We start from the raw sequence: 16,479 nt of genomic DNA on the forward strand, positions 1-16,479 counted from the left end.
AATATCAAAAAGTCATATATTCCAATTATTGTTGATAAACTTACAAACTAACTCACAAACAAAACAACAAAATGTTTGTGGAAACTTTTGCCTTGTTTTTCAACATCAAATTATGTATACCAAAAAACTTATTTGGGAAGAGGGAAGCTAAGTTTTCCACCGAAGATAACATTGGCGTTGTCACAAAGAGCTCCGACCAAACCTCCTGACGCCGAGGGATGTCCTCCTTTGTCACCTACGAAGTTCAATTCCACGTCAACGACGCTGACTCCTTTGCACGGTACTGATTTGCTGCACATGATCTGAACTTCGTCTTTTGTAATTGTTGTTCCTCTTACGTTCTTGAACAGCACATTGCTTATCGCAACTTTTGAATCCTACAAACACACACAAAAAGTTTATTTTCGTAAACTGCTGAATGATCAAGTGAAGTTTTGGTTTGAGATTTCCTCGGGTATATCTTACTCCGCCTCTTGAGCCGTAGTTTTGGTCAATGATGATTGGGTTCTTGACGTTTGTCATCGTAATATCTTCAAACGTGATGTCCACAGCCGTGCTTGGAGACGAACCACCCCAACTCTTGATTCTAAGACCATTGTCGGTATCTTTCATGATGCAGTTCTTAAAGTGAATGCCGGCAACATTCTCCTCGTTCGGGTACTTACCAAGACTACCGACACTTAGGCCGTGTCCTGGGCCACAAGTCACGCGCTCGACGGTTACATTGGTGGAACCACGACCGACTGAGATGCAATCGTCTCCTGTAGCTATTAAACTGTCAACGATGTGAACGTTGACCGCATTGCTCAAATGGATACCATCGGTGTTGGGACTTTCAGCAGGGGCAGTAATCTTGATGTTTTGGACGTTGACATTTTTAGTTTTTACCAAGAACATGTGGAAGGCCTTTGCGTTGACCGAGCTAATGCCGGATATGTCAAGATTTAAGATGTTTCTGAATTTTAGAGACTGCATGCAGGTGTAAGTATGATCAGTACAAAAATATTAGTTAATGATATTATTTTTAACTTAAATCTTACCGTTGGAGGAAGATTGCAGTTCAACTTTTTACCACAGCCATCTGCTTTCCAAACGGCTTCACCTTTGCCGTGGAATGTGCCGGGTCCGGTGAGGACGACATTATCGACATGTTCGAATAAGAACCATTCAGGAGTCGGGTATCCGCTTGGCGGAGCGATGATTGTGCCCTGAACTTCGACGGTCACTTTGCTCTTGCATGGACCAGCAAAAATTACTGGACCAGCCAAGAAATCTCCTTTAGGGACTAGTAGCGTTGCTGGTACAGGACTGGCACACACTTGGAGCCATGTGTTTAGAAACGCCTGTCGTACAAATTTTTTTAGAAGAAAGAAACTATTTTTTATTAATGTTTCTTGTCATGTGTATTTTACTAATAATAACAGTAACTTAAATTATGAAGCGAAACTCAAGCTAATTCCATAAAATTAAAGAAATCTTACCTTGGAAGAATCGGTGGCACCATTTCCCACTGCTCCATTCTTAGTAATATCAAAGACCGTAGGGTTCCCGGCAACAGCGGCAAGGCCACGGCGGGCATCGAGATCTTCACCATTAGCTACACAAGAACCTAACACCAAGGTCATTAAGATTAATGAGCCTACATTAGTATTATTTGCCTTGGCAACCAAACTTCTCGCGCTAGCCATGGAGATAATGTATATATATATATATTTTTTGTTTTTTTTTTGTTTTTTTGTTCTTTTAAAAATGTGTTGACAAATTTAAAAGTGATTTGATCATTGGAGGATTCATGATGTTTTATAGGTTCGTTTGTGTGCTATTTTTAGATTTTACTCAAATTAAAACGTGATCCGCAAAAAAAGGATGGAAAACTATTTTGAACAAACTTATGTGTGTATGCATATTTATACACTTCTGTAAGTTTTGCCTTCCCTTATGTAGGGACTTTATTGTTATATTAACACTTAGGCAAATTACAGAGTTTTGATAACACCAAGTTATCATTTAATTTAACTCTGCTTTTGATGTATGAATATATCAGATTGTAGTGCTCGTTACAAACTTTACAATGAGCCAATAATCTGATCACGACCACCGCCGGTTTTTGGCCGGAAAAGTAAAAACACTCATTTTTCAAAATTGTGTTCCAACACAATGTAATAAGACCACTAGGTTTAGTCGCACTAACCACCCGTCCGTGTTTATCTATCTCTTTTCCAAGTGCATCCACACTTCTGGATTTTGCTCGGTTTCTGAGCAACTGCAACATCTTTCTGTGGTTTCATCCGAGCAGCCAGCTCCTGAGCTCGCTTAACAGCTTCAAAAAATTGACTAGAAGTTTCCGATGAAGAACGTGTCTAACTAACTTGAGTGTTGTTCTTATCAAACTCCATAGGCACATCTTCAAACTTGCTCCTCCTCCTCTTGCAAGATGAGAAGAGGAGTCAAGTGAAGAAAGTGGGAACTGCTGATAACTCCACTGATATGTTCACTAAGTCGGTTACTCACAACAAGTTCAAACATTTTTTGGATTTGTTAAACATCTCGATCTGTTAATCTAGCCCCAAGTGGGTATCTGGCCCCGAGAGGGCATCTGGTCCTAAAGAACGTCTGGCTTTAGTTGAGCGTCTGGCCCTGAAGAGCATCTGGTTCATGATAGCATCTGGCCCTGAAGGACATCTGGCTGATGAAGAACGTCTGGCTCTAGTTGAGTGTCTGGTCCTGAAGGGCATCTGGTTCATCATATCATCTGTTCCGCAAGGACATCTGGTCCAAAAGAACGCCTGAAGCAAAGAGAGAGTCTAGTACATCTGGCACTGGTGATAATGCTTATGATACATTGGTTTTTGGAAGATTTAAGTCAAGGTGGAGATTTGTTGTAATATCTTGAATATGCGTTTTACCTACAGCGCTGAAATGCTCACTTCAGAAACCTATCTTCAGCATTTTAGACTTGTAAAGACATCTGAGTTACCCAGAGCACTGAAATGCCCACTTCAGTAAAACTGCATATTGCATTTTAATGCTCTAGAAAATCCGAATCAATTTAGACCTTATTGCTAGGTTTTCTAGGAGACCAAATACCACTATATATATATTTTTCCTCTTCTAAACTTAATTAATAGCTAAAATAGAGAGCAATCTGATCTGTTCTTATTGTAAACAGATTTCTGTAAATACTTCATTAATAAAAGTGTCTCTTTATCCGTGGAAGTATCCTATTGGTAAACCACGTTAAAGCTTGTGTTCTTTTCATTTATTGCGTTTATCCATCTGTGTTTTCCGCATCTGTTCTTCTAGCTTCCGTCACAGCACTTAGGTTTCTTGATTCCTTCCCTAGCCCCATTCTCTTTGCTCTCTGTCTTTCCTCTTTTTCCTCGCTTCGATCTCCTTACTTCCTTCATGCTGAGACCTCTCATCACGATGATAGTGATCTGAATCACGACGCTTCGGATCCTGGATGCTACTGGAGTCTCTTCTTTTCTTTTTCCATGATGAAAAGCAAGGGCATTATTTATACAGGACATCAATTTATTTCCCTAGTGCACTCGAAAGTTTATGCCGTTTTCATATTCCTTTTTTTTACTAGGATATTGGAAACTCCACAAAAGAAAATTCTCAGCAATCTATCAATATTTTTCTGACCGTATAGATCCTCGGGATACTTCTTCTGAGTTTGTTGTCGTGTCTAAGAGAAACAATGGCATGACTAATTGTTTGTTGATTATATATAGAAGAGAATATAAACAAGCTAACTAATTATTTGTACGTAAGAGAATCCAGGAACTTGTTCAAACTTCAGACATACTGTTATCAAAGCAACATAAGAATTTGTCGCTAGGTATTTGACCCAATAGGATCGTCATGTTTCTATAGAACCTATCACTAGAATTGCATGGGCCTCATTTGAATACTAGGAAAAAAGTAAATCACTGGACTGGACACATCAACCTTCCAGGTGTAGTTTGTAAAAGGGAATGGATGATTCGTATAAGTTTTCAAATGAATTTTAGAGGGTGGAAAGTTTTTGTTCTCAGCCTTGTAATTAATAATATCGTTGAAGAAGTTCTTGAGATGGTGGACACTGAAGACAACGATACTCTCAGTTAGCTTGACCATTTATATGCTTGTTACTAATAAAGTTAAGCTAAATTTAAGAAAAAGCAAGCTTTCAGGCAACAGATAGCTGATGTTTTAATTTTATTTTGTTCCTTTGATCCGAGCTTTTAAATAGAGTTGTTTAATGTGAAATGGTTGTATACAACTATACACTAAACTCATCACAGACCAAAGTTATGACCAGAAAATTTCAAGCAATCAATTGAAGGGTCTGTTTATTATATTATTACCACACAAAAAAAATTTAGGAATTATAATCATAGAAAAAATTATCAAAAAGTCATATATTATTATCGTTGATAAACATACAAACTAACTCACAAACAAAACAAAAAAATGTTTGTGGAAACTTTTGATTTGTTTTTCAACATCAAGTTATGTATACCAAAAAAGCTTATTTGGGACACAGAGGGAAGCTAAGTTTTCCACCGAAGATAACATTGGCGTTGGTACAAAGAGCTCCGACCAAACCTCCTGACGACGAGGGGTGTCCTCCTTTGTCACCTACGAAGTTCAATTCCACGTCAACGACGCTGACTCCTTTGCACGGTACTGATTTGCTGCACATGAACTGAACTTCATCTTTTGTAATTGTTGTTCCTCTTACGTTCTTGAACAGCACATTGCTTATCGCAACTTTTGAATCCTACAAAACACACAAAAAGTTTATTTTCGTAAGCTGATCAAGAGAAGTTTTGGTTTGAGATTTTCTCGGGTATATATACTTACTCCGCCTCTTGAGCCGTAGTTTTGGTCAATGATGATTGGGTTCTTGACGTTTGTCATCATAATATCTTCATAGGTGATGTCCACAGCCGTGCTTGGAGACGAACCACCCCAACTCTTGATTCTAAGACCATTGTCGGTATCTTTCATGGTGCAATTCCTAAAGTGAATGCCGGCAACATTCTCCTCGTTCGGGTACTTACCAAGACTACCGACACTTAGGCCGTGTCCTGGGCCACAAGTCACGCGTTCGACGGTTACATTGGTGGAACCACGACCGACTGAGATACAATCGTCTCCTGTAGCTATTAAACTGTCAGCGATATGAACGTTGACCGCATTGCTCAAATGGATGCCATCGGTGTTGGGACTTTCAGCAGGGGCAATAATCTTAATGTTTTGGACGTTGACATTTGTAGTTTTTACCAAGAACATGTGGAAGGCCTTTGCGTTGACCGAGCTAATGCCGGAAATGTCAAGGTTTAAAATGTTTCTGAATTTTAGAGACTGCATGCAGGCCAGTGTAAGTATGATCAGTACAAAAATATTAGTTAATGATATTATTTTTAACTTAAATCTTACCGTTGGAGGAAGATTGCAGTTCAACTTTTTACCACAGCCATCTGCTTTCCAAACGGCTTCACCTTTGCCGTGGAATGTGCCGGGTCCGGTGAGGACGACATTATCGACATGTTCGAATAAGAACCATTCAGGAGTCGGGTATCCGCTTGGTGGAGCGATGATTGTGCCCTGAACTTCGACGGTCACTTTGCTCTTGCATGGACCAGCAAAAATTACTGGACCAGCCAAGAAATCTCCTTTAGGGACTAGTAGCGTTGCTGGTACAGGACTGGCACACACTTGGAGCCATGTGTTTAGAAACGCCTGTCGTACAAATTTTTTAGAAGAAAGAAACCATTTATTATTGGATAAATGTTTCTTGTCATGTGTATTTTACTAATAATAACAGTAAATTAAATTACGAAGCGAAACTCAAGCTAATTCCATAAAATTAAAGAAATCTTACCTTGGAAGAATCGGTGGCACCATTTCCCACTGCTCCATTCTTAGTAATATCAAAGACCGTAGGGTTGCCGGCAACAGCGGCAAGGCCACGGCGGCCACCGAGATATTCACCATTAGCTACGCAAGAACCTAACACCAAGGCCATTAAGATTAATGAGCCTACATTAGTATTATTTGCCTTGGCAACCAAACTTCTTGCGCTAGCCATGGTGATAATATCTTTTTATTTTTTGCTTTTTTGTTCTTTTAAAAATGTGTTGACAAATTTAAAAGTGATTTGATCATTGGAGGATTCATGGTGTTTTATAGTGTTGGTTTGTGTGCTATTTTTAGATTTTACTCAAATTAAAACGTGATCCGCAAAAAAAAAACAAAGAAAAATTCTTAAATACCAATACTTTTTTACAAATTAAGTGGAACTACTATTAGATTGTTTTTCTATTTTAAGAACATCAATACTTGCATTACGAATAGGGAAATATATTTTGTGTTAGCAAAATATAAAGGAAAAAAATTCTAAATATATATACTAAATAGTTTTTATTTAGTTTTGTTCCTTAATAATCCTCAGATGTTGTTTAAAAAAAGAACTTATGATGACATTGATAAATCTGTATGCATGGCAACTTTCTGAATTTGCAAAAAAGGTTTAATCGAATTACATAAATGTGTAACTAAAATTGTTGAATGTAATTTTTTTTTTTTTTTGACAACAATTGTTGAATGTAATTTATATGCCTATTTACAAAGGTTTTTCTAATTATGTATGACATATTTTTTAATCAAGTCATCTTGTTGGCCTAGTGGTAAAATGGTTTCAGTTGGAGCTTCCGCTCTGGATTCGAATTGCATTGTCTATGCCATGTTTTAAATGGATGATCCACGCGTACCCGGATGTAAGATCTCGTGAGATTAGTCTTCAGGTCTAAAAACCTTTTTGATCTCCACAAGTATAAAAATATGAAACATTTTTTTTAATTTGGCTTATATGTATATTTAGGAAAATATTACTAAATATATAACTTCTTTCTAAAATTTACAAAGATATTTTTTAATATGTATAATATCTTTATAATTAAAATTTAGGTATTCAATTCAGGAAGGTATTCCTAAAACTTTAGGAAAAAATACATATATTCAAGAATATCTTACTACATATACGTATAACTAAAATTCAGTTAGGTATTCATAAATAACTAAATATATATTCATGTAATTTTTTAATATACATTTAAGAAGGTATTTTTAAGTACACATTTAGGAAAACAATTGTAAATTTTATGAAGATATTATACATATTTGATCATATAATATTTAGCAAAAAGTTGTAAATTTTATGAAGATATTATACATATTTGATCAATATCTTCCTATTTTTGTAGAAAATATTATACTTGTTCAGTAATGATTTCTTAAATGCATATAATATTATACTCAAATTCAATAATACTAAACTTTTTTAATAAAAATTGTTTCCCGAAAAAATGTTTCAAAAAAGGAAATTTTGAATTTTTTTTTTATAAAGAACTGATTTTTATTTAAATATTTATTTAATATGTTTTTAATAAAAATATATAATTGTTATTTAAATTTTTAATGAAAAAAATAATTTGATCATTTATACCTTTATGGACTAGTTTGACAACAAAAACATGTTTTAGTCCGTTGAACAATCGTCCATGGATGAACAAAAGGGGAAGAGGGGAAACATCTCGAATATAAACGCATGAATGATTTTGGGGTTTTTATAACAAAAGTATTGTTGAGCAATCGTCCATGGATGAACAAAAGGGGAAGAGCGGAATGATCCCGAGAGCAACACATGAAGATGATCAAAAATCACAACAAGATAATATTCCTCTTGATCTAACCTTGGAGATATCAATGTGTGTCAAAGCTCTGGTCTTCCTTTATAACACTTCCGAGTTTTATCAACTCGGTCCTCGAAACAGCCACGAAGTCTTCTGCTAATCTTCTTCTTAGAAGAAAAGTTCTTAGTTCTCTTTTACTCTAAACCAGAATCCTAACGGGTCTTATTCTCAACACTACAGCTATCATATGGAAAACACTTCTTATGACCGCTTTCAGCTATCGGACAGCTTCCAGGGCATGGTTTTGCTTAGTCGGTTCCGAATTTGGAACCCAAGCTTGAGACTGGTTTTAACCCTTACCACATCCCAATGAACACATCCCCGTCAGACTAAAAACTGTATGCTGCCCTTATTTAGGATACGATCTGGAGGGTAAACACAAAGTACTTCGTGTATCATCTGAAAAATATACCGACCAGCCTCTGATTCTTACATTGTGAGCTCAAGAATCATGGAGAATAATAACTAAAGAACGTTTCTCTATGCATCGCCCAACGGGAGGATATGGGCGATGCTTCATTTGGATTCAGTATTATATAGCTCATCTTCTTGGTGATGATCATGATATAATAATGAGCTTTGATGTCAAATGATCTGAAAGCTTCAATAGTATAAAAAATTCCTGAGGATCGCTATTTATCGTGTCATAGGACTCATATGATACCTTACTAGGGAAGACTAGTATGAGCTATTGCTTCCTTTGGTTATAGTATTTATGTTAAGCTATATATTTTGAAAGATTCAGATGGACACGAATGGCACATCAAACCGTGCTTCATGGACGTTTGTAAGTTTGTAAGGAAAATATGTATGATCAATATTTTAGTTTGATATGATCAATATTTTGTAAATTTAATTTAAAAAAATTATCGAAAAACAAAAATATTATTTGTGAGATTTACAAAAAAATAAAATAATATTTGTAAAGGTGAATTAAGAAACTGATTTCTAAAATAATTATATAGATAGTTTTCTATAATAATTATTTGTAATAATGTATTTGTTGCTAAATTATTATATAGCGTGCCCTCTATATTATATATACGAAGTTTATATATACTAGAGATTTTCCCGGGCTACGCCCGGGTTATTTTCCATATATTTTAATTAAATTTAAATTACTTTATAATTTGTATCTGAATATAAATATATTTTTATACTTAGACTGATAACAATATATACTATAATAAATTCACATTATTGATTGCTACATTTTTATTAATTTACTAATGTCCGAAACCTTTGACAACATAACATGGTGTTAGATTTATATGAGCTACCGAACTTCTAATGTCAAACCAAAATAATCTAATGGTTATATTCTTTACATTGGAGTATATGGATGTTAAAATGGGAAAACCCACCCCATTTAAGACACATCCCATGTTGTCAAAAAAAAAATTAAGACTCACCCCATTCAATAGCTATGCCGTTAGATTAATTTTAAAATAGATCTATTAGAATTTTTCATTTAGACCCTCAAATATTACATTGACTCATTTAAACTTGTTTTGACCAATTTAAAATGATATATGATCTTCTGTTTTTTATATTTATTTTTAATGTAAGACTATTTGGAAGAAAAAAACACTTTTTAAAAATATTATAAAAATATTTAAAGATTGATTATGGAAAATGAGGTTTTAGTTGTTTTTTTTCAAAAAACGCAAAGTCGATTTTTTCGGCAAACCCGTAAAATTAAAATTTTCCTCTAAACCGCAAATCGGATTTCCATCTAAAACAGCAAATTAGATTTTTCCTCTAAAACCACAAATTGTATTTTCTCGATAAAATAAAATAAAATTGAAATTTACTGCCAAAATAAAAAATTGTTTTTTTTCCCGTCACAACCGCAAGAGCAAAATTTTCCGCCAAAATCACAAAATTAAAATTTTCGCCAAAGCCGTGAACTTGAATCTTCCCGCCAAAATCGTAAACACAAAATTTCCAGCCCGCTAAAACAGCAAATTCTTTTTCTCCGCCAGAACCACAAAATCGAATATTTTTGCCAAAGCCGAGAAAATCAAAATTTGCAGTCAAAACCACGAAATCAATTTTTCCACCACAAAAAGCAAACTTCCAGCCAAAACCGGAAATCAAATTTTCCTGCGATTACCATGGATTTGGTACGGAATACGATTCGATATAACAACGAACTGCAAAACACTAATGTGATCTCAAAGGATAGCAATGAACTGCTTGATTTACTTGTAGCATAAGCAAAGCTCGCAGTAATTGTCCATGTCATTGACATGGCATCTTTCCGGTGGCTCGAGCTTCCGCAGGTTCCTTTGGCAAAGGCTAGTAATAGCAGCTCTTGTTTCTTGGTACGTCGTCATGTAAACCGGGAGTCTCGCAACAACAATACCATGAAGCGAAGTTTTAATTCTTCTCCAGTATTCGTCTAATTTAGTTGGGGACTCCCTCCAACCAAGCATGTATATGTAGGCATGACCGACAGCTCGCTCACCTCTGCACAACATGATTACACCATCTGCGTAAGAACCACCTGCTGAGACGCGTAAATGGTGCATGCCATTGATTGTGTTGTTGCAAAAATATTCATGAATTCCTTGCACGTAGTGTGCCTGGATGTTACCGCTAGCAAGACATCGATCCATAAGATCACAGAAACGGTTGATAGAAGCCAATCAGGAAAATGTATGCGTCTGGAGATCCAGGTCCTTGTATATACGTGAGTCTCCTGCTGCCAACCCCAGAACCGGGGTCGACGCCATTGCGTAACGTAAGTCGGTTTCAGAGGACTTCACGAGCTGTGCAAGTAACATTTATATCTCTTGGTAGAAGCTCGTTGCGAGACAGTTGTCGAACGTCCGACATGTTTTTTACTATAAAAAAATTCTGTTTATTTGACTATTCATTTTAATGTTTGTTTTAGTTTAACTATATTAATAGTTAGAATTAGTTTTTAAAAATTGCTGATGAGTTTAATGAAGTTATAAGTAATAAGTTGTGAAGTTTAATCCATTTTAACTGAAAATATAATTAAATCAGGTAAACTACATAAAAATTTAATAGTGGTCATTACTATTTAAAATTATACATTAAATATATTTACTATTTAAATTTGTTCCAATTTTATTTTGTTTATTTAATAATTTACTATATATTTTAAATGTATTTTCTCTATGGGGTCCCTTTTTAAGCTAACTTTATATGTTCACTGTTTTTCTTTAATTTTCTTTTGGTTGTAATTGTAATGCATATGTACTGTAAAATATTATTGCTTATTATGATTCCCAAAAAAAAAGATACATAATAAATATTACAAAGTGGAAGGTGAATGTGAGCTCTTGATCACATTATTGCATGATTTGAATACATCAGATTGAAGTAATTCAATCTGTGCTAATAAATTATCTGCTGCAGAAGAAAAGGGAATGCTACCACAGGAAGAGCGTGAAAGACTTCACTTTCCCCTTGCTGATATGAGCCTCATTCTCAATTATCCAAGTTGTGGATGTCACTTCACCAAGAATCATAATCCAAGTATTTCTTAGCCATCTACATGGATGTTTCATCATCAACATAGCTAGCAGTGATGAGTTGATTCTTCAGCTGAGTGAATAACAAAGTGGAGATACTTAGAATCAGAAAACTGCAGAAGAATTTGTTATGCAAAGGGAGTCAAAGTCTGGTGTTTTGAGAATATTACCGTACCTCAAAACATGTCTTTGCTACAGCAGCATGAAAACTTGCAGGTGATAATCTTCGGATCACCCTGCATGCAAACACTGAGAGAATAAGTTTTGAGGGATGTGAATAGCAAAGTTTGAAGTTAGGGTGACATCAAATTTTATTACTCGAGACACTGATTCACAAAATTATGACATCAAATGTAAACTTCTAAAAAGCGCACATATTTTGAAATAAGAGTGATCCTGCTACTCTGCTTTCTTAATTAAGTATATGACTAAGATGTAAAGCATCATTTTAAAACACACAAAAATGTATTTTAAACACTTACCGAATGGTCCATATATAGCAGTGTGCCCACCAGGTGCTTGACCTCCAGAGAGAACACGAAGCTGCCCATAGTAGCTCGTTCCAATACCCTGTTGAATTGTAGTCATGACCTTTATAAACCAAAAATACTAAACCAAGGCTATGCATAAATGATCATTTTAAACAGCACAATCACAGAGAAAGCTTTATCCCTTCATGGGAAGGAGAAGTATCTCTGTCTTTGTCATGTGTAGCCGCCTTGATAGAGCCACCACTATCATTACCAAGCGACATATCTTCCTTCTCTTCTTCACCAACTATCTTACTATCTGATTCTTCTGAAGATTTCCTTTCAAATTTCTGGCCGCTAATCTCGTCCCTGCCTTGCCTCTCCACGGCTGCTTCTGTTAGTCCGCTGGAATCCCTGTTGCTGTTAGGTCCGTGTAGGCTGATTCAAATCTAAAACGTCAATAACACGGCCACAACGGACTCCACGGTAAAGCTCCGGCAAATACTAATCAGCATCTTCACATAGTGGTGACAATGTTCTGGATGTGTTTGCCATTGAATCAATATTCACAGAAGTGGAGCCACTCACAGAATTTGAATTGTTTTCTTTTATTCCACTGGAGCTTATCCTATTACCCTGTATAAATAGCGTGAACTTATCAAAGCCACCATTAAAAAAAAGAGAACCCACTTTAAAAAGAAACAATATAATGTTGAGTGAATGGATGTTTATATTCTAAAGAATATATTAGTACAGCACCAAGAGAAAAGCTACACCTTAACCTCCAAGTATTGAACAAAAACAATATGCATCAGTTCCCTGTACCCATAAAAAAACAGAGGACATAAGCACTAAAAGTAACAATTCACATTTCATTTTCCTTCTGTTCTCAAAGTAACATTTACGGTACACTAAACCGGTAAAAATGTGAAATATGGAAAACATAGGACTCACTGTTCAAGCATCCAGTAGCAAAGCCTCTCGAAATTCTCATTGTCTTCCCCATGTGCCTAGTAACAATGTAACACATCAATGCTTCCAACCTAGATATATACTTAAACAATATTACTCTAAAATATTTATTAAAAACTGAGGTAACATGAATGTAAATATATTATTAACCTTGAGCTTTCGTGATCCTCTTTCACCGTTTTACCATCTTTCTTCTTCCTCCGGTTGTGCCCATCTTTCCTAAAATATCTGAGCTCCCTCCTGTCAAACAAAAGCAAACACTTGCTATAAATAATAGAGCGATAAGTTTGAATCTAAAATGTTTATCAGCATCTTGTCTGAACAATTTCTAAACTAAATCGCAATCAAGAATTCGGTTTATACCTCTTAGTCGATGAGAAGCATCTTGAGACCGAGAAGCACCTTCGTCACAACATTTCGAGCTTCCCAAAAATGGATCAACCGAAACCTCAGCTCGCCGTCATGAAGTCCGTATTTCACATCTTTGAAAGCCATTACTTTGGCGGAGACAATGGCTTTTCCCTTGACGGCAGAGGAGACAGCGGCTTTGCCTCTAACGCCTGAAGAGAAACCAGTCTTCGTGTTGTGATTGATCGTACCTGCATAGGAATACGAACGTTCTCATCATCAAAAAAGGATACTAAACTCCGTACCACAATTTATATGATTTTCTATTTTCTATAGTATAAAAATAATCTATTATAAAAAAAAGTATTTTGTTCATCTCATGGTTTTAAATTTCAAAGCTTCAGACTTTTTTTTTCGTAAGCAAATGGACTATATAATTTGATAAGAAACGATAAGGGTTCTTACCTTTGCGGTTGTATAAAAATTATCTATTAAAAAAAAAAATTTGTTCGTCTCATGGTTTTAAATCTCAAAGCTTCAGATTTTTTTTTGGAAATCAAACGGACTATATAATTTGATAAGAAACGATAAGGTTTCTTACCTTTGCAGTTCTTCGAATCAGGTGTGCCGATGGGCTTGATCGGTCCGGGAAAGGAGTCATCCTTTAATTTCGTAAGACCGGAGGAGATCGAGGCTACGGCTTTGGCTTGCTTCGAGTGGGGATCGCCGATGGGCTTAATCGGTCCGGGAAAGGTGTCAGCCTTTAATTTCGTCAGACCGGAGGAGAACGACGCTTCGACTTTGGCTTGCTTCGAGTGGGGATCGCCGATGGGATTGATCGGTCCGGGAAAGGAGTCACCCTCAACGCGTTGTGGTTTCTCCGAGTTGGATTTTCCGGTGAAACTCATTGCAATGTACGAATGAAAATTTACGACGAAGCTTAATCGAAACGAAACTCCGTTCAAGAGTTTTATAAACAAAAGAAGAGAAAAACGAATCCATAAATGAGAGTAAAGGGAGAACGAAGTGGAGGATGAATCAATTGCTCATGAATCAGATCGTGAAATGGATCAAAGAAGAGGAAGAGGAAAGGGGATGAGAATCGTTCTGATTTTGGTTTCGAAAAAACGTGAAAGAGTGCGATTGTTTGTTATAATGGTTTCATGGGCTTGAGCCCAATCGTAACAAATACACAAAAGAAAAACCGTGAGCCCAACATATTAGTGACATGGCTAAACGCTTCAACGTGATTGGTCGATTTAATTGTCCTACGTGGACATGCTGTATGGAGCTCATATAACCCTTTTAATATAGTATAGACCGGAGGAGATCGAGGCTACGGCTTTGGCTTGCTTCGAGTGGGGATCGCCGATGGGCTTAATCGGTCCGGGAAAGGTGTCAGCCTTTAATTTCGTCAGACCGGAGGAGAACGACGCTTCGACTTTGGCTTGCTTCGAGTGGGGATCGCCGATGGGATTGATCGGTCCGGGAAAGGAGTCACCCTCAACGCGTTGTGGTTTCTCCGAGTTGGATTTTCCGGTGAAACTCATTGCAATGTACGAATGAAAATTTACGACGAAGCTTAATCGAAACGAAACTCCGTTCAAGAGTTTTATAAACAAAAGAAGAGAAAAACGAATCCATAAATGAGAGTAAAGGGAGAACGAAGTGGAGGATGAATCAATTGCTCATGAATCAGATCGTGAAACGGATCAAAGAAGAGGAAGAGGAAAGGGGATGAGAATCGTTCTGATTTTGGTTTCGAAAAAACGTGAAAGAGTGCGATTGTTTGTTATAATGGTTTCATGGGCTTGAGCCCAATCGTAACAAATACACAAAAGAAAAACCGTGAGCCCAACATATTAGTGACATGGCTAAACGCTTCAACGTGATTGGTCGATTTAATTGTCCTACGTGGACATGCTGTATGGAGCTCATATAACCCTTTTAATATAGTATAGATACTGAACCCTAAATACAAAATGATTCTAGTAAAAGGGGAATATAACTCTGGAAAGAAAGAACGAGGGTTTTTAAGAAGAAAGTATTGTTGAGGAATATGATTTGCGAAGTGATTTTGTCACATGTCCTTTCTACAATCAATTTCACAAAACAAATATGACATGGCTAATGAAATAAATGACATGTCTTATAACTTAATATCACATGGACAATTGTATTTATGTTAATTATATTTTTTGTAAACTTTTTAAAATATGGTAATAAGTCATATATTACATTTAATGTCAACTTATATTTTTGAAAATTTTCTAGAATATAGAAATAACTCATAAATCATCACAAAAATAAATATATTCAATTATGATATTATAAATTTCAAAATATAATTTAATTATATATTTTCAGTTATACAATTTTATTACTAAAATTTTCAAAAAGGTATACAATTTTTTTAGAAAACTATAAACATTTAATCGTAAAATAATTATTTTCTGATATATCTACAAATTTTATAAATATTGTTTAATTTTAATTTTTAGTAATTATGCAACTTTTACAAATTTATTTAATATATTTAATTAAAATAAATAGATAGAAAAATCTATCTAAGATTATAATTTTAAATGTATACATGCATATTCTTAAATATAACTTTTATGTTTAATTAAATCAAATTTATATTAAAATATTGATACAAAAAATAAAATTTACAATATTAATAAATTTTATTTTAAAATATAATATATATTTATCTGTTAAAAATATTTTAAATTTTTTAACTGCACATGGTGCAGGAAAACATATAAAACGTCAACAAAAACTAGAATTAGATAATATTTTGTTAATAATAATTGCATTCAAAGATTGTAGCTTTACAGTTTCCCCTTCGGATGTAGATTTAAAGATTGAGCCTGAATAACTAAATTTTAGTAATACCTTAAATTGTAATATGTTATACGTAGTCCAGAGAAAAGAAAAAAGGGTTGGTTACTTGCCTGCATGGTCCTATACGGCTCGACCACTCATATTTAGAGGTAGACAAAGAATCAAATATCTGAATTTTTTAAAAATATTTACAAATAATTAATCATCACACCGATTCAATATTCAGAAAAAATATATTTTTAACTGGATATCTGATTCAATCAATACAATTAATATTAATAATAATATAAAAATACAAAATAATATAAACAATCATATTTTATTATAAGAAAATTATTTACTTCTTCAAACTCTAATAACTAAAATAGTTCATTAAATAAATAAAATATTGTTGAATTTACATAAAATATATAAGATCGGATCAGATATTCGTTTCTAAAATTGTTAATAGTATTTGTGATATTGAATATTAGTATTTTTATTTTATAAAATTGTGGATATTCTTTGTTTAGTATTACAGATATCCTAATTTTTTTTGGTTAAAATCGAAAGAAATAAAAAAAAAATTGAATATTTTGTTCAATCCTAATC

General features: G+C 34.8%; 3 protein-coding genes across 3 annotated transcripts; all 3 read right to left on the reverse strand.

Moving 5' to 3' along the window:
* On the reverse strand, positions 1-1,766 carry LOC103835322 (exopolygalacturonase clone GBGE184). Its single transcript, XM_009111475.3, has 4 exons — positions 1,482-1,766; positions 1,041-1,343; positions 466-969; positions 1-377 (listed from the first exon to the last, which is right to left on the reverse strand). The coding sequence occupies exons 1-4, from the start codon at positions 1,686-1,688 to the stop codon at positions 129-131; spliced, it is 1,263 nt and encodes a 420-aa protein (XP_009109723.2). The 5' UTR covers positions 1,689-1,766; the 3' UTR covers positions 1-128.
* A 2,618-nt stretch (positions 1,767-4,384) lies between these two features.
* LOC103835323 (exopolygalacturonase clone GBGE184) lies at positions 4,385-6,147 on the reverse strand. Its single transcript, XM_009111476.3, has 4 exons — positions 5,876-6,147; positions 5,431-5,733; positions 4,852-5,355; positions 4,385-4,768 (listed from the first exon to the last, which is right to left on the reverse strand). Exons 1-4 carry the CDS (start codon positions 6,080-6,082, stop codon positions 4,517-4,519), a joined length of 1,266 nt encoding a protein of 421 aa, XP_009109724.1. The 5' UTR covers positions 6,083-6,147; the 3' UTR covers positions 4,385-4,516.
* A 6,619-nt stretch (positions 6,148-12,766) lies between these two features.
* Positions 12,767-15,440, reverse strand: LOC103835324. Its single transcript, XM_033277489.1, has 2 exons — positions 13,643-15,440; positions 12,767-13,292 (listed from the first exon to the last, which is right to left on the reverse strand). The coding sequence occupies exons 1-2, from the start codon at positions 13,947-13,949 to the stop codon at positions 13,060-13,062; spliced, it is 540 nt and encodes a 179-aa protein (XP_033133380.1). The 5' UTR covers positions 13,950-15,440; the 3' UTR covers positions 12,767-13,059.
* Between the last annotated feature and the right edge of the window lie 1,039 nt (positions 15,441-16,479).

Source organism: Brassica rapa, chromosome A08 (genome assembly GCF_000309985.2).
Source record: "Brassica rapa cultivar Chiifu-401-42 chromosome A08, CAAS_Brap_v3.01, whole genome shotgun sequence".
NCBI lineage: Eukaryota > Viridiplantae > Streptophyta > Magnoliopsida > Brassicales > Brassicaceae > Brassica > Brassica rapa.